This window comes from Hypanus sabinus, chromosome 2 (assembly GCF_030144855.1).
Source record: "Hypanus sabinus isolate sHypSab1 chromosome 2, sHypSab1.hap1, whole genome shotgun sequence".
Classification (NCBI taxonomy): domain Eukaryota; kingdom Metazoa; phylum Chordata; class Chondrichthyes; order Myliobatiformes; family Dasyatidae; genus Hypanus; species Hypanus sabinus.
Genome location: NC_082707.1, coordinates 52281967 through 52305944, shown reverse-complemented (window position 1 = coordinate 52305944; position 23978 = coordinate 52281967). Strand labels below are relative to the sequence as shown.

The following is a 23978-nucleotide window of genomic DNA, read 5'->3' as shown; positions in this document are numbered from 1 at the left end:
GTCAAGTCACTTTATTGTCATTTCAACCATAACTGCTGGTACAGTACATAGTAAAAATGAGAACGTTTTTCAGGACCATAGGTGTAACATGACACAGTACAAAAATAACTGAACTACGTAAAAACAACACAGAGAAAGCTACACTACAGACCTACACAGGACTGCATAAAGTGCACAAAAACAATGCAGGCATTGCACTAAATAATAAACAGGAAAATAGGGCAAGGTGTTAGTCCAGGCTCTGGGTATTGAGGAGTCTGATAGCTTGGGGGAAAAAACTGTTACATAGTCTGGTCGTGAGAGCCTGAATGCTTCGGAGCCTTTTCCCAGACGGCAGGAGGGAGAAGAGATTGTATGAGGGGGTGCATAGGGTCCTTCATAATGCTGTTTCCTTTGCGGATGCAGTGTGTAGTGTACCCCGATGATCTTCTCAGCTGACCTCACTATCCGCTTCATGGTCTTGCGATCTGAGATGGTGCAATTTCCAAACCAGGCAGTGATACAGCTGCTCAGGATGCTCTCAATACTACCCCTGGAGAATGTGATAATGGGGCTTTGGAATGTGGGCTCTCCAATGAGAGGGATGTTATTTCTTTTGGGTTTGGGAGCAGGGATTTTTCAGTCCTTTGCCAGGGAGAGATGAGGAGAGAAGATGCAAATGGAGAGAGTTGGTAGACCGCCGAATGAAGTGGACTTAGTGCGAGGGTTGGCTGTGCTCAGAGGAGATCAATGGGAAACCAGTGGTCTGAACTATGAGCTCCAACATTGCGCATTAGACTGTTTCATGAGAATGGGGACACATCGCGTAGCATCCTCCCAAACAAGATTTCTTAAATTTGGTGGGCCAAGGGCTGCCTTCCCCTAGATTAAGCCGCTAGCTGAACCGAGAGTTACATATAAAATGCATTGCTACTGCAGAGCCTCGAGTGTGATCACTTCCATCAAGCATGAGCAGCACGTGCATAGGAACACCACCATCAACGTATTCCCCTCTGAGCTGCATAACAAGTTTATGAGTTGGAAATATATTGCCATCACATCATCGTTACTTAGTCTCAGTCCACAGACTTTACTGAATAACAATGTGGAATTACCTTTTCCAGAAGAATTGCAATAATTCAATTAGTTGACCCAAAAGTGCTTTCTCAAGGACTGTTAGCAATGGGCAATAAATGATAGTCCTGCTATTGGTGTTCACATCTCAAGAAATTAATATTTTATTTTCAAAAAGGCAATTCTTTGAACCACGGACATCATTTTAACACAGGCACAAGCTTCTCCACTATCAAGAACCTTTTCAAAAGGCAATACCTCAAGAAGGTGATATCCATCATGAAAGGCCCTTGCCATCCAGGACATGCCCACTTCTCATTATTACCACCACTGTGGAGGTACTGGAACCTGATCACCCACATTCAACATTTTAGTTTCTGCCCCTCTATCATCATATTTCTGAAAGGTTCATAAATTTAAAAATACTATTGCTATTCCTCTTTTGCAATGCTGATTTATTATTTTATTGTAACTTGTTATGCCTGCACTGTACTGCTGCCGTAAAATTGCATATTTCACAACTATGTCAGTGAAAATAAACCTTATTCAGGTTTTAATATTCTGCAGTTGTGCAGCTGCCCAGGGAAGAGAACTCCAATGATTCCAGCTTTCTGTGTTACGTCTTCCTAATTTCCAAGTTCTTATTAGAATACTGGTCTAATTGTAGCTTGTCTAGTTGGCCCAGCCTAGAGAAAGGACTCCTCAGGATCTACCCTCTCATGCTCCTTCAGATTCCTTCAGTTTCTGCATGATTCTCACATGGAACTTTCAGTCATAATCGTAGGGTGGTTCTTTTACATGATTGGCTGTCCGGCCAACAACAGACATAAAAGCCTGCTTTCTCACACTGAGCAGGATCTTTTGTTTTAGTAAGATCATTTGTCACTTTTTAAAACTGGAAACCAAATAGGCCTATTCCTCTACTCCTCCTCAAAATGAGACCATATTCTTAAGATGAGACTAAAACTAAACACAGTAAACCAAATGTGGCCTCATCGAAACTCTGAACAATTTTATAAGCACAAGAGATTCTGCAGATGCAACACAAAATGCTGGAGGAACTCAGCAAATCAGGCAGCATCTATAGAAAGGATTACAGTCAACATCTCAGGCTGAGACCTTTCATTCGGTCCAGAATGGAAAGAGTCAGAAGCCAGAATAAGAAGGTGGTTACCTACCACTCCATATCAGCACATCATTCTCTGTAACTTCCAGCATCCTACCGCTAAGCACATCTTTCCTTCTCCCCCACTCCAATAGCTACTCTGCTTTTCATAGAGATCACTCTCTGCATGGCTCTCTTGCTTCATCATCCCTCATTGATCTCCGTCCTGACACTTAACCCTGCAAAGCAGGACAAGTTCTACATCTTGCCCCGACAATTCCTCCCTCACCAACATTCAGGGCTCACAAACAGTCCTTCCAGATGAGCTGATGCTACATATGTGAGTCTGTTGCATCCATTGCAGCCTCCTGTATATCAGTGAGACACAAGGTTGATTGGGGGACCACAGCGTTGAGCACCTTTGCTCCATCTGCCACAAAAGACAGTATTTCGTGGCAGCCGCCCATTTCAATTCAACTTCCCTTTTCTACTCTGACCTTTTGGTCCATGACTTCTTGCCATGATGAGGCCACACTCAGGCTGGAGGAGCAGCACCTCATTTTCCATCTGGGTAGCCTCCTACCTGATGGCACAAACATTGATTTCTCTAACTTCTGGTAATTTCTCTTACCCACCCCATTTTGGTTCCCCTCGCACTCCTTCTCACCTGCCCATTATGTTCATTTGATGTCCTTCCTTTTCTTTCTTCCACTGCCCTCTCCTATCAGATTCTCTTTCAGCTCTTTACCTCTTCTGCCTATTACCTCCCAGCTTCTTACTTTATCTTTCTTCCTGCAGCCACCCACCTTCCCCCATCCCCCACCTGGTTTCACCTGTTACCTGCCAGTTTTTACTCCTTCGCCTCCCCACGCCCCCCCCCCCCCCACCTTCTTATTCTGAGCTGCTTCCTCCTTTCCAGTCTTGTTGGACGGTGTCTGCCCACAATGTCGACTCTTTATTTCTCTCCATAAATGCTGCCAGACCTCCTGAGTTTTTCCGGAATTTTGTGTATGTTTTTTTACTAGTTTTTCTTCATGTTACCAAGTTCCTCTAAGAACCACAAAGGCTTGATAGGCTAAATGACACCCACAAGGTGAGAATTGTACAGATAGTAGTGCTTTTCGATGATTATAGAGCATTCCATTTGGCACTTTTGTAAAGCATTAGAAACCATGATGGCTTTATTTTCGTGAAGCAAGAATGTAATTTGAAGGTCTTCACTTTCCCACTTTCATATTATAGTTTCTTCAACCACTATCAGTAACCCCAACCATGACAAATGCTCCTGGAATTGCTCCAGAAAACACAACTCAAGAAGAAATGATGAGGACCTTAACTATTGGGATAGCTTCTCTAACATCACGGACTTCAATGGGTGCTGTCATTATTGGAGGAGTGGCAAGTACATCTTACTGAAATTAGATTGTTAAAATTAAGATGATGTTATCGACTAAAGCTATCACAATGATCTTAGGTACTTTAAACAAGCGTACTGTGCTGTGTTAATTCTGACTTGGCTTATTCCTTTATGTCCATATTAGCTTCAAGTAAATTGGTCAATAGTCATTTTTCAAATTAAAGTTATTTCTGGAAAATGTTGTGTTAATTTAATGTTTATGAATCAAAGAATACCAGTATTGTTTACTGAGCACCTATAAATATGAACAAAGCTGCAGTAAATAGACTTTATGGGAAAGGCACAGCAGTGAATCTGAAATGTTACATGAGCCAAATTTTTATTTATTTAAGACTTCCTCTCTTGATCAATGGAAGCAGTATGCAAGACAAAAATTGAAATAGCTATTAGATTTTAGTAGGTTTTACTGATAACCTTCCCATCACTAATCCTCTCCCACCCAACCTCCTGATATGATGATTCTCTTCTATTCTTCATTGCTGTAGCTGTTGTTAGTTTAGTAATATAATCATTGCAAGAAAAAATGTTAGAAATATACCTGTATAATGAAGAAGAAATAAGCTATTATAAAAAAAATAAAGTATAGGTCTTCACCAAAAACATTTACATTCATTGGGCAAAGTAAAATTTCTCCCTTCTAAGTTTTCAGGGTAATGATGTAATTTGTGTATGAAATTAAACAGTTTTTAAAATACATACATCATGGTAGTAAATAATATTTTCTTGTGATTTTTTTTTCACCTAGATTTTCAGGACTGTGGGTTGGAGACTTATAGCTATTACTTTAAGTCTTTATGGTTTAATGTACATGTATGAACGTTTAACATGGACAACAAAAGCAAAGGAGAGAACTTTCAAGGGCCAATTTGTGGACTATGCTACTGAGAAATTACAGATGGTTGTCGGTTTCACAAGTGCAAATTGTAGTCATCAAGTCAGTCAGTAAGTACTTTTTAGCAAAGCAATTTTATTTAAATTAATTAAAGTTACAACTAATAGACTGTAATGTTTTTTCTGCATATTTTTCCATTTTATCTTGACTAGAATATACAACAACACTGTACAGACACTTTGGCCCCATGATATTGTGTTTAACCTACTCCAAGGTCGACCTAAACCTTCCCTCTTGCAAGGCCTCCCATTTTTCTTTCATTCATGTGTCTCTCTAAGAGTCTCTTAAATGTTCCTAATGTATCTGCTTTCTCCACCACCCCAGCAGTGCATTTCATGCACTTACCAGTTTGTTTATATATTTTAAAAAAAGCTATCTCTGACCTCCCTATGCTTTCCTCCAAGCACCTCTCATATTTGCCATTACTGTCCTGGGAAAAGGGAGCTGGCTGGCTGTCCACTCTTTCAATGCCTCTCATCATTTATACAAGTCTCTCAATCTCCTTCACTCCAAAAAAAAAAGCCCTGGCTCATTCAGCCTTTCCTCATAAGATATATTCTCCAATCCAGACAACATCCTGGTAAACCTCCTCTACACCATCTCGATGCTTCCACCTCCTTCCTATAAATTAGGCTGATTATAGCTTCCTATAATGAGAACTGAACAGTGTGGCCTAACCAGAGTTTTGCAGAGCTGCAACATTACCTCATGATTCTTGAACTCAATCCCCCTATTAATGAAGGCAAATATACCATTAGCCTTCTTAACCACCTTATCAACTTCTGTGGCAACTTGAAACCCAAGATCCCCCTGTTCTTCAACTCTGTTAAGAACTTTGTACTCTGCCTTCAAATTCAGACCTTCTAAGGTGAATCACTTTGCACTTTTCCAGATTGAACTCCATCTTCTATTTCTCAGCCCTTCTCTGCATTTTGTCTATATCATATTTGTCTATATGACAACTTTCTACACTATCCACAACAGCACCAACCTTATATCATCTGCAAACTTATGAACATATTCTTCCATTTCCTCATCTACATCACTTATAAAAATCACAGAGCAGACGAGTGCTGCAGTGCAGGGGTCGGTGTTGGGACTGCTTATAGATCAGTGACTTGGATAAAGGAATAGATAGCTTTGTGGCCAAGTTTCTGGACAATACAAAAATAGATGGAGAGGTGTAGGTAGTGTTGAGGATGCGGGGGTGTCTGCAGAAGGACTTGGACAGATTGGGAGAAATGGCAAATACATGGTAGGTGGAATATAGTGGAGGGAAATGTATGGTTATGCACTTTGGTAGAAAGAATAAAGACACGGACTATTTTCTAAATGGGGATAACATTCAAAAATCAGAGCTGCAAAGGGACTTGGGAGTCCTCATGCAGGATTCCCTAAAGGTTAACTTGTAGGTTGAGTCAGTGGGAAGGAAGGCAAATGCAATGTTACCATTCAATTTGAGAGGACTAGAATACTAAAGTAACAATGTAAAGCTGAGACTTTATAAGGCATTGGTCAGTCACACTTGGAATATGGAGAGCAGTTTTGGCCCCCTATCTAAGAAAAAAATGTGCTGCCGTTGGAGAGGATCCAGAGGAGGTTCACAAAAATTATGAAAGGGTTAACATAGTGTTTGATGGCTCTGAGCCTGTACTCACTGGAGTTTAGAAGAAGAGGGGCAGATCTTACTGAAACCTATCAAACATTGAAAAGTCTAGTTAGAATAGATGTGGAGAGGATGTTTCCTGTCATGGGGGTGTCTAGGACTAGAGGGCACAGCTTCAGAATAGAAGCACATCCACTTAGAGCAGAGAGGCAACATTTCTTTAGCCAGAGAGTGGTGAATCTGTAGAATTCATTGCTGCAGATGACTGTGCAGGCCAGTAATTGGGTAAAGGTGGAGGTTGATAGGTTCTTGTTTAATCAGGGCTTCAAAGTTAACAGAGAGAAGGGGGTTGAGAGGGATAATAAATCAGCCAATATGGAATGGTGGAGCAGGTCAGGGACTGGAAATCTGTACACTATTTGTACATCAGTTGACTTTGTAGAGACCATTGAGAGAGTGTTTGAAGGGATACAATTTCAGGAATGTAGTGGAGACATGGGTGAGCAGTCTTCAAATGCAGATAAAGAACAACTTGGCTCTCAATTCCTGAATGCGTTGTGATTCTATCAGTCTAAGTGAAGAGCTAGGGAATTCTTATGTAATCAGTACCTATGGTTGAAAAGTTTCTTATGCTAAAGGATCGCATGATATTTTATCTGGCAGACACCTTAGAATTGATAGCACTGGAACATTGAGTTTGATACATTTGAATATTCACCTCAGCATTCTGGCTATTGTCGGATGTTAGCCAAAACTCAGATGGACCCCATAACTGGAAGAATAATGCAAGCTAACTTTTTTTGGCCTATTATCATTTTGTTTCACGCTTTATTCATACTGTCTAACCTGAGGTGGTTCTTGATGCAAGAAGAGATGTTAGATACTACTCAAGTTGGAAATATTGAGAAAAAACAAAATATGGAGAAAAGGCTGGAAGATTGACTTACCCCTCCTGCATATTCTGTAGACCCAAGCCTTTCCCAAATGTAGCTTTTCTTATGACATCTCTGTGGATTTGGGGTATTTTGAGGCAGATGATAAAATAGGCCAAAGTCAGCATGGTTTCTGTAAGGGAGAATCTTGCCTGACAAATCTGTTGAAATTCTTTGAAGAAATAATGAAGCAGTGATAATCATACAGGTCTAAACTTGAATACTAAGGTCTTAGAGGTTGAAAATTGTTACACTGATGGTAAAGAATAGGCTTCAGGAAGGATTGCTCTCTTTAAAATTTAGAAGCTGAGAGTCAATACTAATCAAGTTTCCTGAGATGTATCTCAAACTGAAAATTGTCAAATCATTAGCATTTTCTTATAAAGTTCAAGGGATAGCTGTTACATTTTAGTTCAGTAGATGTTCATTCACCAAACATTAGAATGTCTTAGTTTTGTGTATTGCATGTTGCATTCACTTGTTAATAACATCAGATAGTAGACAGCTGATACTGTTCAATGTTCTAATGTGGGAGACATCAATCTATTAATTCTGCTGTCCTTAATACCTACATGAAAAATTTAGTTGACAATAACCAAATATTTCCTTAAGCTTTAAAACATTTTTTTATCGGTCGGTATTGTTGATTGTCATTTATCACATTGCTATTTATGTAACCTTGCTTAGTTTGAAATTCCTGTAGTATTTGCACCCATTAAAAAGATGACAGCACCGTAACAATCAAGTAATTCAGAATCAGAGTTACTATCACTGGTATGGTTAAAGTCAGAAGTTTACATACACCTTAGCCAAATACATTTAAAATCAGTTTTTCACAATTCCTGACATTTAATCCTAGAAAACATTCCCTGTCTTAGGTCAGTTAGGATCACTACTTTATTTTAAGAATGTGAAATGTCAGAATAAAAGAGGAAAGAATGATTTATTTCAGCTTTTATTTCTTTAATCACTTTCCTAGTATACTTTGTTAGTATTTGGTAGCATTGCTTTTAAAATGTTTAACTTGGGTCAAATGTTTTGGGTAGCCTTCCACAAGCTTCTCACAGTAAGTTGCTGGAATTTTGTTCCATTCCTCCAGACAGAACTGGTGTAACTGAGTCAGGTTTGTAGGCCTCCTTGCTCACACATGCTTTTTCAGTTCTGCCCACAAATTTTCTATCAGACTGAGGTCAGAAAATGATGTCATGTCTGGTTCATCCTTGGGAGCAATTTCCAAATGCCTGAAGATACCACGTTCACCTGTACAAACAATAGTATGCAAGTATAAACACCATGCGACCACGCAGCCATCATACCGCTCAGGAAGGAGACGCATTCTGTCTCCTAGAGATGAGCGTACTTTGGTGTGAAAAGTGCAATTCAATCCCAGAACAACAGCAAAGGACTTTGTGAAGATGCTGGAGGAAACAGGTAAACAAGTATCTACATCCACAGTAAAATGAGTCCTATATCGACATAACCTGACAGGCTGCTCAGCAAGGAAGAAGCCATTGCTCCAAAGCCGCCATAAAAAAGCCAGATTACATTTTGCAAGTGCACATGGGGATGGGGATAAAGATCTTACTTTTTGGAGAAATGTTGAACTGTGTGGCCATAATGACCATTGTAATGTTTGAAGGAGAAAGGGTGAAGCTTGCAAGCCGAAGAACACTATCCCAACCGTGAAGCATGGGGGTGGCAGCATCATGTTGTGGGGGTGCTTTGCTGCAGGAGGGACTGGTGCACTTCACACAATAAATGGCATCATGAGGAAGGAAAATTATGTGGATATATTGAAGCAACATCTCAAGACATCAGCCAGGAAATTAAAGCTCAGTCACAAATGGGCCTTCCAAATGGACAATGACCCCAAGCATACCTCCAAAGTTCTGGCAAAATTGCTTAAGAACAACAAAGTCAAAGTATTGGAGTGGCCATCACAAAGCCCTGACCTCAATCTGATGGAAAATTTGTGGGCAGAATTGAAAAGGTGTGTGCGAGCAAGGAGGCCTACAAACCTGACTCAGTTACACCAGTTCTGTCTGGAGGAATGGAACAAAATTCCAGCAACTTACTGTGAGAAGCTTGTGGAAGACTACCCAAAACATTTGATCCAAGTTAAACAATTTAAAGGCAATGCAACAAAATACTAACAAAGTGTATGTAAACTTCTGACCCACTGGGAATGTGATGAAAGAAATAAAAGCTGAAATAAATCATTCTCTCTACTATTATTATGACATTTCACATTCTTAAAGTAGTGATCCTAACTGACCCAAGACAGGGAATGTTTTCTAGGATTAAATGTCAGGAATTGTGAAAAATTGAGTTTGAATGCATTTGGCTAAGGTGTCTGTAAACTTCTGACTTCAATTGATGCTGTTTTGCAGCAGCAGTACATTGCAACACATAATTTTTTAAACTATAACTTACAATAAGAAGTAGAACTATAGAACATTACTGCACAGAAACAGACCTTTTGGCCCTTCTTGGCTGTGCTGAATCATTTTTCTGCCAAGTCCCACTGACCTGCACCTGGGTCATATCCCTCTTAAACCGTCTCATCCATGCACCTGTCCAAGTTTTTCTTGAATGTCAAAAGTGAGCCCGCATTCACTACTTCATCTGGCAGCTCATTCCACCCTCCCACCACTCTCTGCGTAAAGAAGCCCCCCCCCGCCATGTTCCCTTTAAACTTTCCCCCTTCACCCTTAATCCATGACCTCTGGGGTTTTTTCTCCCCTAGCCTCAGTGGAAAAAGCATGCTTGCATTCACTCTATCTGTACCCATCATAATTTTATACACCTCCATCAAATCACCCCTCATTCTCCTACGCTCCAGGGAATAAAGTCCTAACCTATTCAACCTTTCTCTGTAACTCAGTTTCTCAAGTCCCAGCAACATCCTTGTAAACCTTCTCTGCACTCTTTCAACCTTATTAATATCCTTCCTGTAATTAGGTGACCAAATCTGCACACAATACTCCAAATTCAGCTTCACCAATGCGTTATACAACCTCCCCATTACATTCCAACTCTTGTACTCAATACTTTGATTTATAAAGGCCAATGTACCAAAAGCTGTCTTTACGACCCTATCTACTTTTTAGGGAATTATGTATCTGTACTCCCAGATCCTTCTGTTCTACTGCACTCCGCAGTGTCCTACCATTTACCTTGTATGTTCTACCTTGGTTTGACCTTCCGAAGCGCAATACCTCATACTTGTCCACATTAAACTCCATCTGCCATTTTTCAGCCCATTCCTCCAACTGGTCCAAATCCCTCTGCAAGCTTTGAAAACCTTTCTCACTGTCCAATACACCTCCAATCTTTGTACCATCAGCAAATTTGTTGATCCAATTTGCCACATTATCATCCAGATCATTGATATAGATGGCAAATAACAATGGACCCAGCACTGATCCCTGTGGCACACCATTAGTCATAGGCCTCCATTCAGAGAAGCAATCCTCCACTACCGCTCTCTGGCTTCTTCCATTGAGCCAATGTTTAATCCAATTTACTACCTCTCCATGTAAACCTAGCGACTGAATCTTACTAACTAACCTCCTATGTGGGACCTTGTCAAAGGCCTTACTGAAGTCCATGTAGACAACATCCACTGCCTTCCCTTCGTCCACTTTCCTGGTAACCTCCTCGAAAAACTCTAATAGATTGGTTAAACATGACCTACCATGCAAAAAGCCATGCTGACTTTTTCTAAATAAGTCCCTGTCTATCCAAATACTTGTAGATTCTATCTCTTAGTGTTCCTTCCAATAATTTACCTACTACCAATGTCAAACTTACCGGCATATAATTTCCTGGCATACTTTTTGAGCCTTTTTTAAACAACGGAACTACATGAGCTATCCTCCAATCCTCCAGCACCTGACCCGTGGATATCGACATTTTAAATATTTCTGCCAGGGCCCCTGCAATTTCAACACTAGTTTCCTTCAAGGTCCGAGGGAATCCCCTGTCAGGTCCTGGGGATTTATCTACTCTGATTTGCCTCAAGACAGCAAGCACCTCCTCCTCTTTAATCTGTATAAGTTCCATGACCTCCCTACTTGTTTGCCTTGTTTCCATAGACTCCATTCCAGTTTCCTTAGTAAATACAGATGCAAAAAACCCATTTCTTTTGGTTCCATACATAGCCGACCACTCTGTTCTTCAAGAGGACCAATTTTATCCCTTACTATCCTTTTGCTCTTAACATACCTGTAGAAGCTGTTAGGATTTTCCTTCACGCTGACTGCCAAAGCAACCTCATGTCTTCTTTTAGCTCTCCTGATTTCTTAAGTATTTTCTTACTCTTTTTATACTCCTCAAGCATCTTATTTCCTCCCTTTTGCCTATACATCTTATACATCTCTCTTCTTTATCAGAGTTCCAGTATCCCTCGAGAACCAAGGTTCCTTATTCTTACTTATTTTGCCTTTAACCCTGACAGGAACATACAAACTCTGCACACTCAGAATTTCTCCTTTGAAGGCCTCCCACTTACCAATCACATCCTTGCCAGAGAACAACCTGTCCCAAACTACGCTTTTTAGATCCTTTCTCATTTCTTCAAATTTGGCCTTTTTCCAGTTTAGAACTTCAACCTGAGGATCAGATCTATCTTTATCCATGATCAAGTTGAAACTATGACGTTATGATCACTGGAACCAAAGTGTTCCCCTACACACACTTCCGTCACCTGCCCTGACTCATTTCCTAATAGGAGATCTAATAATTCATCCTCCCTAGTTGGTACATCTATACATTGATTTAGAAAACTTTCCTGAACACATTTCACAAACTCAAACCCATTTAGACCTTTAACAGTATGGGAGATGTATGTGTTGGGCAGCACTTCGGGTCCAGTGATCACAATAGCATTAGCTTCAATATAATTATGGAGAAGGACAGGACAGGACCTAGAGTTGAGATTTTTGATTGGAGAAAGGCTAACTTTGAAGAGATGCGAAGGGATTTAGAGAGAGTGGATTGGGTCAAGTTGTTTTATGGGAAGGATGTAATAGAGAAATGGAGGTCATTTAAGGGTGAAATTATGAGGGTACAGAATCTTTATGTTCCTGTTAGGTTGAAAGGAAAGGTTAAAGGTTTGAAAGCACCATGATTTTCAAGGGATATTAGAAATTTGGTTCGGAAAAAGAGGGATGTTTACAATAGATATAGGCAGCATGGAGTAAAGGAATTGCTCGAGGAATATAAAGAATGTAAAAGGAATCTTAAGAAAGAGATTAGAAAAGCTAAAAGAAGATACGAGGTTGGTTTGGCAAATAAGGTGAAAGTAAATCCGAAAGGTTTCTACAGTTATATTAAAAGCAAGAGGATAGTGAGGGATAAAATTGGCCCCTTAGAGAATCAGAGTGGTCAGCTATGTGTGGAGCCGAGGGAGATGGGAGAGATTTTGAACGATTTCTTCTCTTCGGTATTTACGAAGGAGAAGGCTATTGAATTGAGTAAGGTGTGGGAAACAAGTAAGGAAGTTATGGAACCTATGACAATTAAAGAGGTGGAAGCACTGGCGCTTTTAAGAAATTTAAAAGTGGATAAATCTCCGGGTCCTGACAGGATATTCCCCAGGACATTGAGGGAAGTTTGTGTAGAAATAGCAGGAGCTCTGACGGAGATCTTTAAGATGTCATTAGAAACGGAGATTGTGCCGGAGGATTGGCGTATTGCTCATGTGGTTCCATTGTTTAAAAAGGGTTCTAGAAGGAAGCCTAGCAATTATAGACCTGTCAGTTTGACATCAGTGGTGGGTAAATTAATGGAAAGTATTCTTAGAGATAGTATTAATAATTATCTGGATAGACAGGATCTGATTAGGAGTAGCCAGCATGGATTTGTGCGTGGAAGGTCATGTTTGACAAACCTTATTGAATTTTTTGAAGAAGTTACGAGGAATGTTGACGAGGTTAAGGCAGTGGATGTAGTCTATATGGACTTCAGCAAAGCCTTTGACAAAGTTCCACAAGGAAGGTTAGTTAAGAAGGGTCAGTCATTAGGTATTAATGCTGGAGTAATAAAATGGATTCAACAGTGGCTAGATGGGAGATGCCAGAGAGTAGTGGTGGATAATTGTTTATCGGGATGGAGGCCGGTGACTAGCGGGGTGCCTCAAGGATCTGTTTTGGGCTCAATGTTGTTTGTAATATACATAAATGATCTGAATGATGGGGTGGTAAATTGGATTAGTAAGTATGCCGATGATACTAAGGTAGGAGGTGTTGTGGATAATGAGGTGGGTTTTCAAAGCTTGCAGGGAGATTTATGCCGGTTAGAAGAATGGGCTGAACGTTGGCAGATGGAGTTTAATGCTGAGAAGTGTGAGGTTCTACATTTTGGCAGGAATAATCCAAATAGAACATACAGGGTAAATGGTAGGGCAATGAGGAATGCAGAGGAACAGAGAGATTTAGGAATAACAGTGCATAGTTCCCTGAAGGTGGAGTCTCATGTAGATAGGGTGGTGAAGAAGGCTTTTGGAACGCTGGCCTTTATAAATCAAAGCATTGAGTACAGAAGTTGGGATGTAATGTTAAAATTGTACAAGCCATTGGTAAGGCCAAATTTGGAATATTGTGTACAGTTCCGGTCACCGAATTATAGAAAAGATATCAATAAATTAGAGAGAGTGCAGAGACGATTTACTAGGATGTTACCTGGGTTTCAGCACTTAAGTTACAGAGAAAGGTTGAACAAGTTAGGTCTCTATTCATTGGAGCGTAGAAGTTTGAGGGGGGATTTGATCGAGGTATTTAAAATTTTGAGAGGGATAGATAGAGTTGACGTGAATAGGCTGTTTCCATTGAGAGTAGGGGAGAGTCAAATGAGAGGACATGATTTGAGAGTTAGGGGGCAGAAGTTTAAGGGAAACACGAGGGGGTATTTCTTTACTCAGAGAGTGATAGCTGTGTGGAATGAGCTTCCTGTAGAAGTAGTAGAGGCCAGTTCAGTTGTGTCATTTAAGGTAAAATTGGATAGGTATATGGACAGGAAAGGATTGGAGGGTTATGGGCTGAGTGCGGGTAGGTGGGACTAGGTGAGATTAAGAGTTCGGCACGGACTAGGAGGGCCAAGATGGCCTGTTTCCGTGCTGTGATTGTTATATGGTTATATATGGAGTCCCAATCAACGTGTGGAAAATTAAAATCCCTTACAATCACAACTTTCTGTCTCCTGCAGTTGACTGTTATCTCTCTGCAGATTTGCTCCTCCAGTTCTCACTGACTATTGGGTGGTCTATAATACAACCCTATTAATGTGGTCATACCTTTCCTGTTTCTCAGCTCCAGCCATATGGCCTCAGTAGACAAGCCCTCTAATTTGTCCTACCGAAGCACTGCTGTAATATTTTCCCTGACTAGGAAAGCCACCCCCCCCCCCCCAACCCTTCATCCCTCTGCCTCTATCACGTCTGAAACATCAGAACCCTGGAACATTGAGCTGCCAGTCCTGTCCCCCCCCCGTAGCCAAGTTTCAGTAATGGCTATTGGCTATGATGTCATAATTCCACGAGTCAATCCAGGCCCTCAGCCCGTCTGCCTTTCCCACAATACTCCTCGCATTGAAATATACACACCTCAGAAGATTATTACCACCATACACAATCTTACTATTTTTACCTGTTCCACTATCTACTCTGGCACTCTGGTTCCCATCCCCCTGCATATCTAGTTTAAACCCTCCCCAATAACACTAGCAAACCTCCTTGCAAGTATATTGGCCCCCATTGTAGTTCAGGTGTAACCCGTCTCTCTTGGACAGGTCCCACCTGCTCCAGAAGAGGTCCCAATGATCTAGAAATCTGAACCTTGTCCCCTACACCAGTTTCTCAGCCATGTGTTCATCTGCCAGTGCATGCTACTCTTACCCTCACTGGCACATGGCACAGGCAGCAATCCGGAGATTACTACCCTCGAAGTCCTGTTTTTCATCTTCCTACCAAGTTCTCTGTCCTCACTCTTCAGGACCTCCTGACTCTTTCTACCTATGTCATTGGTACCGATGTGTACCATGACATCTGACTGATCACCATCCCACTTCAGAATGCTGTATACGTGATCAGAGACATCCCTGACCCTGGCACCCGGGAGGCAACAAACCATCCAGGAGTCTTTGTCAGGACCACAGAATCTCCTGTCTGTACCCCTGACTATGGAGTCCCCTATCACTACCGCTCTCCTCTTCCTCCTTCCCTTCTGCACTGCAGAACCAGACTTAGTGCCAGAGATCCAGTTGCCACAGCTTGTCCCAGGTAAGCCATCCCCTCCAACAGTATCCAAATCCTTATACCTGTTTTGGAGGGGAATGACCACAGGGGAACCCTGCACTACCTGCCCTTTCCCTTTCCCTCACCTGACGGTAACCCAATTACCTGTGCCCTGTTCCTTAGGTGTAACTACCTCCTGGAAGCTACTATCTATAAACTGCTCAGTCTCCCGAATGATCCAGAGGTCATCCAGCTCCTGCTCCAGTTCCCTAACGCGGCCTGATAGGAGCTGGAGCTGGAGCTAGATGCACTTCTTGCAGGTATTGTTGTCAGGGGTACCGGACGTCTCCCTGACTTCCCACATCCTGCAAGAGGAGCATTCCAACATCCTGCCTGGCATATTCTCTAGTCTGAACAAAAAAAAAAGAAAAACAGAAACTTACCAGAACCTACCCTTGCCTCTGAATGTTTCTCGCCGAAGCCCGATTGAGCCAAAGCTGCCCCACTCCAAAGATGGCCGCTACGACGATGGTCGCTGTATATGGCGGTCTTTTTTTAAACCTTGGCGTGCTACGTCACGCGGCTGTGCAGTCTAGCCTCTTTTCCCCGATGAGTTAAAAAGAAAAGAAAAACGACCTTCCCTCCGCGATGCTTCAGTCTTCCGCTCTCAGCCTCTTGCTTCGATTAAAAAGGTCGAAGTATGTAAAATATGTGAAGTATGTAAATAAGTAGTGAAAAAAGAGAGGAAAACAAAAGTGAGGTAATGTTCATGGTTTCATATCATTCAGTAATTTGATGGCAGAAGAGAAGAAGCTGTTTCTTAAACATTGAGTGTGTGTTGGCTATAACGTGTTGGAGCCATGCTGAAGACCAATTGGGCAAACTTTCCTCCAAGATCTGTCTTGTCTTCTAGCAGAAGAAATATTGTAACCAGGTTATTTCCAAACAGAGGCTGAAATGCAGCATTCTTTTTGACAGAACATTACCCCGGTGTAACTGCTGCACTGACGGACTGATAATGGAGTCCAGCATTGCAGTGCCAACCATCACAGAGTCTCAGCAAGTTAAAACAGGCTGATTGAAATGAGTAGATTGACTGGAGGGAGAAAGGCAAATGTAGCTTTCTCTTTGATTTAATTAAGATAGTCAATTAAAAAATTAATAAATCTTCAACTTCACAGTGCCGGTTTTGACATCCTCAGAAATTGAGAACATCGCCTCACTAAGTGCTGAAGTCATTCTTTCAGTTTCAGCCAAGCAAAGTTCAAAGTAACAATTATTATCAGAGTACATACATGTCACCACATACAACCCTGAGATTCTTTTTCTGTGGGCATACCTAGAAAATCTATAGAACAGTAACTGTAAACAGGATCAATGACAACAAACTGTACAAATACAGATATAGATAAATAGCTGGATAAAGAGTCCTTAAAGTGAGACGATAGGTTATGGGAACACTTAAAGTAGAATGAGTGTAGTTATCTCCTTTTGTTCAAGAACCTGATGTTTGAGGGGTTGTAACTGTTCTTGAACCCAGTGGTACAAGTCCTGAGGCACTTGTACCTTTTACCTGCTGGCAGTAATGAAAAAGCACAGCGTAGGTGGTGAGGATCTTTGATGGATGCTGCTTTTCTACAACAGCTTTTCATGTAGATGTGCTTAATGGTTGGGAGGGTTTTACCCATGATGTACTGGGTAGAATCCATTACCTTTTGTAGAATTTTCTGCTCAAAGGCATTGGTGTACCCATACCAGGTCCTAATGCAGCCAGTCACAACACTTTCCACCACATATCTTCAGATGTTTGCTGAGGTTTTTAATGACATACTGAATCTCTGCAGACTCCTGAGGAAGTAGAAGCACTGTTGTGCTTTCATTGCAATTATATTTATATGATGAATCCAGGACAAGTTCTCTGAGATAGTGACACCCAGCAATTTAAAGTTACTGACCCTCTGATAATTACTCGCTTATGGACCTCTGATTTCCCTCTCTTGAAATCTACAATCAGTTCCTTGGTCTCATTGACACTTAGTGAGAGATGGTTGTTATTACACAACTCAGCCAGATTTTCAATCTCCCTCCTGTATACGGGTTCATCATTTTTGATACAGCCCACAACAGTGGTGTCATCAGCAAACCTGTATATGGTATTGTTGTGCTTAGCCAAACATTCATTGGTATAAAGAGAGTAGAGCAGGGGGCTAAGCATGCATCTCTGTGGTGCATCTGTGCTGATGGAGATTGTGGAGGAGATGTTTTTGCCAATCCAAACTGACTAGGGTCTACAAGTGAGGAACTCCAGGATCCATTTGCACAAGGGGTATTAAGGCCCAGCTCTTGGAGTTTATGCTGAGAGGAGCTCTGTGCAGTGGAATTACAGGTTACAGCAGAGTTTCATTCTTCTAAACTGTTCATAACTCACATAGTGTACAAATTGGAAATGCATCTTTAAACTGAGTTCCTGTCTAGTAGAAGATGCCTGCAGCCCAGCAGCAACTGGCAAAACCATACTACCAGCCTCCTAAAAGCTCAGTTATATGTATGGGCTGTACGTAAATCAGACATTCATATACTGGGTAAGTCCTGTAAGGTTATTTTGTAGAAAAATAGGACTAATAATCTCTGCTGTGACAGAACTGTTCCAATAAATGCAGGTTTTACCGAGATAACATATTCAACCTAACTAAGCTGGCATGTAAAATAATTATTAAATTTGGACAGAATAATCAACAGGAAACCAAAAAAGTAATTGTTTCTTATACAAGGTAAATCAATGACCTTGCTTATATCTAATCTTTTTACTTTTGTATTTTTCCAGAAAAATGAGCAGTACGTTTGCTCAACTATGCCATCAGGTAGCTCTGACGGAAAAAAATTTAGAAGAATCAATCACCATCCTCAACAAAAAAATTGAACTCTTAGAATCCACACAAAACCGATCAAAGCTTCTGAGGTAATGATTTTTTGTTATATTTTCATGAAATTATTTTACTCCTGGACAATATATTTTTAATCACACCTTTCAGAGTGAGCAAGTTAATCTGTTTATATAATTTTCTAATCATAATATAAATTTAGTCCTGTGCTCAAAGAATGTTCATAAAGTTTTACAGCATGAAAACGGACTCTTCAGCCTAACTGGTCCACGCTGATCAAGATGGTCCATCAAAATTAGTCCCATTTGCTTGTGTTTGGCCCGTAAACTTTTTTGCAATTATGTATCTGTCCAAAAGACTTTTAAGAGTTATTATTGTACCTGCCTGAACCACATCCTCTGGCAGCTGATTCCATATACATGCCACCCTTTTTGTTAAAAAAAAATGTTGGTCCTTAAGTTCCTATCAAATCTTCTCTCAAATTAAGCTCTGGGGAAGAAGACTGAGTGCATTCATCCTATCTACACCCTTTGTGATTTTATACCTCTTGAAAAGATCACCTTTCGTGCATCGAGGAATAAAGTCCTAGCCTCTTCAACCTTTCCCTGTAAGTGCAACCCTCAAATACTGCCAACATCCTTGTAAATCTTCCAGTAGCAAGATAATGTGTAATACAGTACTCCATGTGCAGCATCCTGTCTAGTACACCCTGACCTTTTAATTTTGATACTTTGTGCCCAGACTAATAAAGGCCAGTATGCAAAAAGCCACCTTCTCCCCCGTCTATCTGTCACTGCACTTTCAGGAAACCATTTACTTGCACTCCAAGGTCCTTCTGTTCCACAACACTCACCAGGTACCCACCATGTAATAAGAATAAACCTCTTCTAATTTATTTCATGTTAAAAATTTTTTGGGTTCATATCCAAATGAAATATTTGGTCTTTGCCATTTTTTTCCCCTGTACTGAAACTTGGGGTAGATCATACATCAGAGAAATAGGCTGTAGCTTAATAGACTTCTTGCCTTTTAAGTATAGATTGTTTCTTGTGAACAATCCTTGGACTTTCTTTTCTGAGGAATTTAAAAATAACAGTGAATGAATATGTTGGAAAGTGTACTGAGCAAACTTAGTTGATGTGAAGGGAGAAAAGCTTTAAGTAATACCAAAAATCTATTGTCATCCCAAATTGATTAAGAATATGGCAACAACAGAGCAAAAGTACAAATTACAATATTTTACAACAGTCAATTTTATATGCTCTAGCCTGCACTAATCTGTGTTGGACATCATTTTCATAAATTATCAACGTGTCACTTTTAGTGGGTGAGGGAAACGGTATGTTCACAATTGCTAACACGTATTAAGTCTTGTGGCAAAAACATAACTGGAACTTATTCCCATATTTATTGAAGATTGCATTGTATGTAGTTTAAGAAATCTAACTACAACCTGTTAGCTACAGTTTCTTAGCTGAAACTGGTGTTGGTGCATGCTTGGGAATTCTAAGAACCTCAGTGTTAAGACAGTGCCAAGAATGCAAACTGATGAATTGAGGAACCACCTGGTGCTTTCTCAATATTAAAATGAACCCACTCCAGCCAAGGAAATAATGTAATCTTACAGCGGAAGATTTCCTTTCATTCCTGAACGAAAAATCTCCTGACTTTATTCAAGAGAAGTTATTAATTCTTGATTTAAAAACTAACAATTATCCAAATAACTTCATAAAAGACCCATTAGGATTCCTAATTATTCAGGCAAATTAATTATTATTAAATGGAAAGGCATGCTTCCTAATTACACTGATTAGTGTTCACTTGTTAGATAGCCATGTATGTGGTTTTGCACAGTAGTTGGTACTGCTGCCTCACTTCCAGGGACAGGAATTCAACTTTAGGTACACACATGACCATTTAGGGTTCCACTAGGTGCTGTTCCCTTTCTAATGGGTTAATTGGTGACTGTAACTATCCCTTGGTATGTAGGTAAGTATTTAAAAAAAAAAGGAGTTGATAGGGTTGTGCGAATCAATTATAGGGCTTCAGAAATATGAGGAGCGGGGGTGGTTAGTGGAGAATAAGATTAAGGAATACCTCTATTGCAAGCCAGAGAGCCAAATGGTCTGTGTTGTAACAAGCAATGCCTCTTAATGTTGCAAATCTGAAAGAGCTAATTTTTTTTAATAAGGCTATTATTTGTTGCTAATAGCCATAAATGTACGTTAACTAAGTAGGAAAGCATTATTTCTGCAGAGAGCTAGGGTTTATGGCAACACAGAAGCAAAAGACTGCAGATGCTGTTATCCGGAGCAAAATGCAAACTGCTGGTGCAGCTCAGCAGGTTGATTAGTATCTGTATGCAAGTAAGGTGTTGAGCAATCTATCTCATAGTCAGTAAACAGCCATTCTTTAAGTCTATTTGTGTTCATGCAATAGAAGGGTTTTTGTTGAGGTAAAAGGAGATTTTAAAAAAATCCTCAAGCTTAATAAGTGAAATGGCTATCATTGAAGATTCTTAAGAATCTTGTTCAGAAATCCAGATAGCAATAATCCCAAGTATCCTTGCTGCACTGTCAATTAAAAAGCTCCTCTTGAAACTTGTTTGTTTTATCTCTTGTTTTGACTACAAGTATGGTGTCAATGATTCTTGATACTAGAAAGAAGGCAACTGAGATCTGTACAGATTTTGTCAGGATTGGAAAATTTTATCTATGTGGAAAGATTAAACAAGCCAGAGTTATTTTCTTTGGAATCAACGAGGCTAAGAGAATACTTGAGGTATCTAAAATTGTGGGGGACTTAACTACAAGTAGGAAGAATATTTTCTTTTATAGGTGCTTAGAAACAAAGGGCACAGATTGGTGAAGAGATTAGAAAGGAAATTATTTTTTCACCTCAAGTGGTGGGGGCAGAAATTTAATTGTTAAACAAAACTTGAATGTGTACTTGAAAAGCAATGAATGACCTGAAGTGTTTCATTACGACTGGAACTCTTATTCAACAGGCACACACAGTGGGTGAAATGACATTGTAAATTATCATGTGGGTTTTCCTCATTTGCTAAATGTATTCCAATGATTCTTTGGTTGGTGGGGGAGGGAGCAGTTGTAAAGCTGATATATGTATTCGGTTTGGTAGCAACAAGGAGGGCCTGCTCAGACATTTTGCCTAATACTAGTACACATTAAGCAGATTTCTAAATCAAATATCAAATTATTAGGCAGGAAGGTCATGTGAGTGATATAATTGTCAACTATAAAGTATTGTTATCCCCTACTGTCATACAGTAGGGAGTTTATAGTTTCACCTGTAAAATAAACAAATCTCTCTTCAAACTGGTGTATTTAAATTTCTTGCATGAGAAAAAGTAGTATTGTTGGGCTCTGGCTTCAACTCAAATTTATTAAATTGCAAATCTTTGGTTTTAATTGCACCATCCTGGATTTGGATTTCTGACTCTTAATCAGAAGCAGCTTACTCCATTGTTAGTATGCAGAATCATTAACTGAATGGAGATAAATATACAATGTTTCTTTTCAAATTATGAATCCTTCAGAACACAGTTTCATTAGATACAGGGAATAGGGTGCAAGAAGTCAGAGCATAATGATATAGCTATGTGGGACAGGTCCTTGAGAGCACACACCATGCCAAATTGCCTAATCGTAAAATTGAGAAGAGTTATATTTCTGAGTAATTATTATGTGCATTAAGTGGTTGGTTAAATAATTATCAAACTTCTCATTTATTTCATTTCTTTGAAAACATTTGCCCAACTTCATTTGTCATAACTGTGTACCAAGGTACTACATTTGATTAATAAAAACTTATTTAAAATATGATTTGTATCTCTTCAGTATTGTGTAATATGAAAATCAATTTGCCTGTTTAAATTTTTCTTATTAGCTATATATACATCAAGCTATATTTGGTAAATTTGACAGGAGTGTTGGCTGTTCTACTCTTCTGAGTATCATTGAACAAAAATTTATGTACCTCGTTAATTTAGCAATGTATTAGAGAAATCAAGTTTTTTTTAAAAAGCTGCTGCCAGTTGCTTTTTTGAACTTAAATGTATTTTCAAAATTTTCTTACAGAAACAAGGCAACATGGCTGGAAAATGAATTGGACATATTTACAAAGCAGTACTTGCAGCCAAACCACTGAAAACTTGCTGATTTTCTTTTGTATGTTTCTTCACTAACCTCAAGGACGGCAGATGTCAATGTTGCCATAGTACTATGTGAAAAATACACACTTCCAGTCCCTTTATGTACAGCAAGGATCCTGGTTAAGTCTTTACATTCTACATAGTTAGATACATACTTAAACTAAATTAAGATACTTTCAAAGTTAATTATTACTAAATAGGGTTGTACAATGCATGTATTTTTGAGATTCAGATTGATTAAGCAACCTTATTGGATCTTAAACCAAATACAAGGGTATTAAAAATTTAATGTATTAAATATTAACATTTTCATTTTGAGCTGTGTACATTTATGTACTTGCTGATCAAAACAAACATACTTTCATTTTCTAATCAATGGAAAACAAATTTCCTAACTTAATTCCCATTGGTCTATTTTCAAGGCTATTATACAAATATTATAGTTGAAAAGAGACCAATGGGAATTAAGTAAAGGAATGTTTTCTGTGGATTAGATTGGAAAATGAAAGTATGTTTGTTTGTTTGGAACTTCCATTAAATTGTCCCAGTGAGAAACGTTGACATCTATAAACTAACCTAACGTAACCTATAGCAAACCAAGTTTGTAAATGGAGCATCAGCCAATCACCCATCTAGTCACTAACTTCATGTTACCTTAGCATTCAGTTGAAGCAGTAATGAATAGGATAGATGCAGTTTAAATAGACAGCACAGGAGACTTTAGCCATAATATTATTCAGGTGATCAAGTACTGTTAATGTTACAGTTGGCTAAATTTTGTACAAACTGCATTTGAAGAAAATATCAATGCAAACAATAGTGCAGGGTCTATAGAAAATACTTCTTACAGTAGTTGTAGCCCAAGTATTCAGTATTAAATTATGACCAGATTCCCCAGTTTCTACTACTGAAACTACAGGAGCTTATTACTTTACCTAATATTCAGTTTTATCAACAATCTATGGCCATTTTGCCAACTGAATTCTTAATGGTCTTTTCAGTGCATAATCCCAATCACAAGCAAAAATATTGCTTCAGAATTGACAGCTCAGGTTTCATTAAGTAAAATGATTGTAGAGTTATGTTCTCCAGCCATTAAATTGGAGTTGGCTAAACACCAACCCTGTTTTTAATACAGACAAGTTATGAAAACCCAAAACTTCCATGTTGCTAAAACTTCATATGTAATCAAAGCTCTGTAACAATATTTCGCATGGGAATTCTGATATTTCTTTACAGGCAAAATAGTAAGTTTTTTACTTCGTATTTTTGCCAGTTTCCTCACACACTTTACCTGGTCTTTAATTTTTTTTTAAATTTCCAGGATAAAATACTATGCTATCTTACTTGTGAAAAATCTTATTCCAATGAAAAGGGCTAATCCTTTGAATTACTTGATTCAACAGTTCAAATATTTGGATGAAAAACTGGAATATTTTTTAACTAGTTAATCATTTTTTATGATTGGATAATTCATAGTGACCATATTAAAAGTGCTTTGAGAGCAAGTTTTGTACAGAACTGATTCTTACTGTTAATGACTTGTATATATTTCCTTCTGCTAGATGTGGACAAGCCACATTTACATCTTTTGAGCATGTATACTTGGAGCAGTTGTACCATTTCTATTAAATTATTTGACCGATGTTGCTTTAGTATCAGTTTTATTATCAAGGATATGCTA

The 23978-nt window shown here is 39.4% G+C and overlaps 1 protein-coding gene across 3 annotated transcripts in view; it reads left to right on the top strand.

Annotated features, from left to right (window-relative positions):
• Positions 1 to 23940, top strand: part of LOC132378770 (mitofusin-1-like) — a 123912-nt gene extending 99972 nt beyond the window's left edge. For all 3 annotated transcript variants that reach the window (XM_059945939.1, XM_059945931.1, XM_059945923.1), the window contains 4 exons: positions 3401 to 3556; positions 4321 to 4517; positions 18063 to 18197; positions 22221 to 23940. In XM_059945939.1, coding sequence (XP_059801922.1) covers positions 3401 to 3556; positions 4321 to 4517; positions 18063 to 18197; positions 22221 to 22290 — 558 coding nt within the window. In that variant the 3' untranslated portion in view covers positions 22291 to 23940. The remainder of the gene's footprint in view (positions 1 to 3400; positions 3557 to 4320; positions 4518 to 18062; positions 18198 to 22220) is intronic.
• Positions 23941 to 23978: the final 38 nt, after the last annotated feature.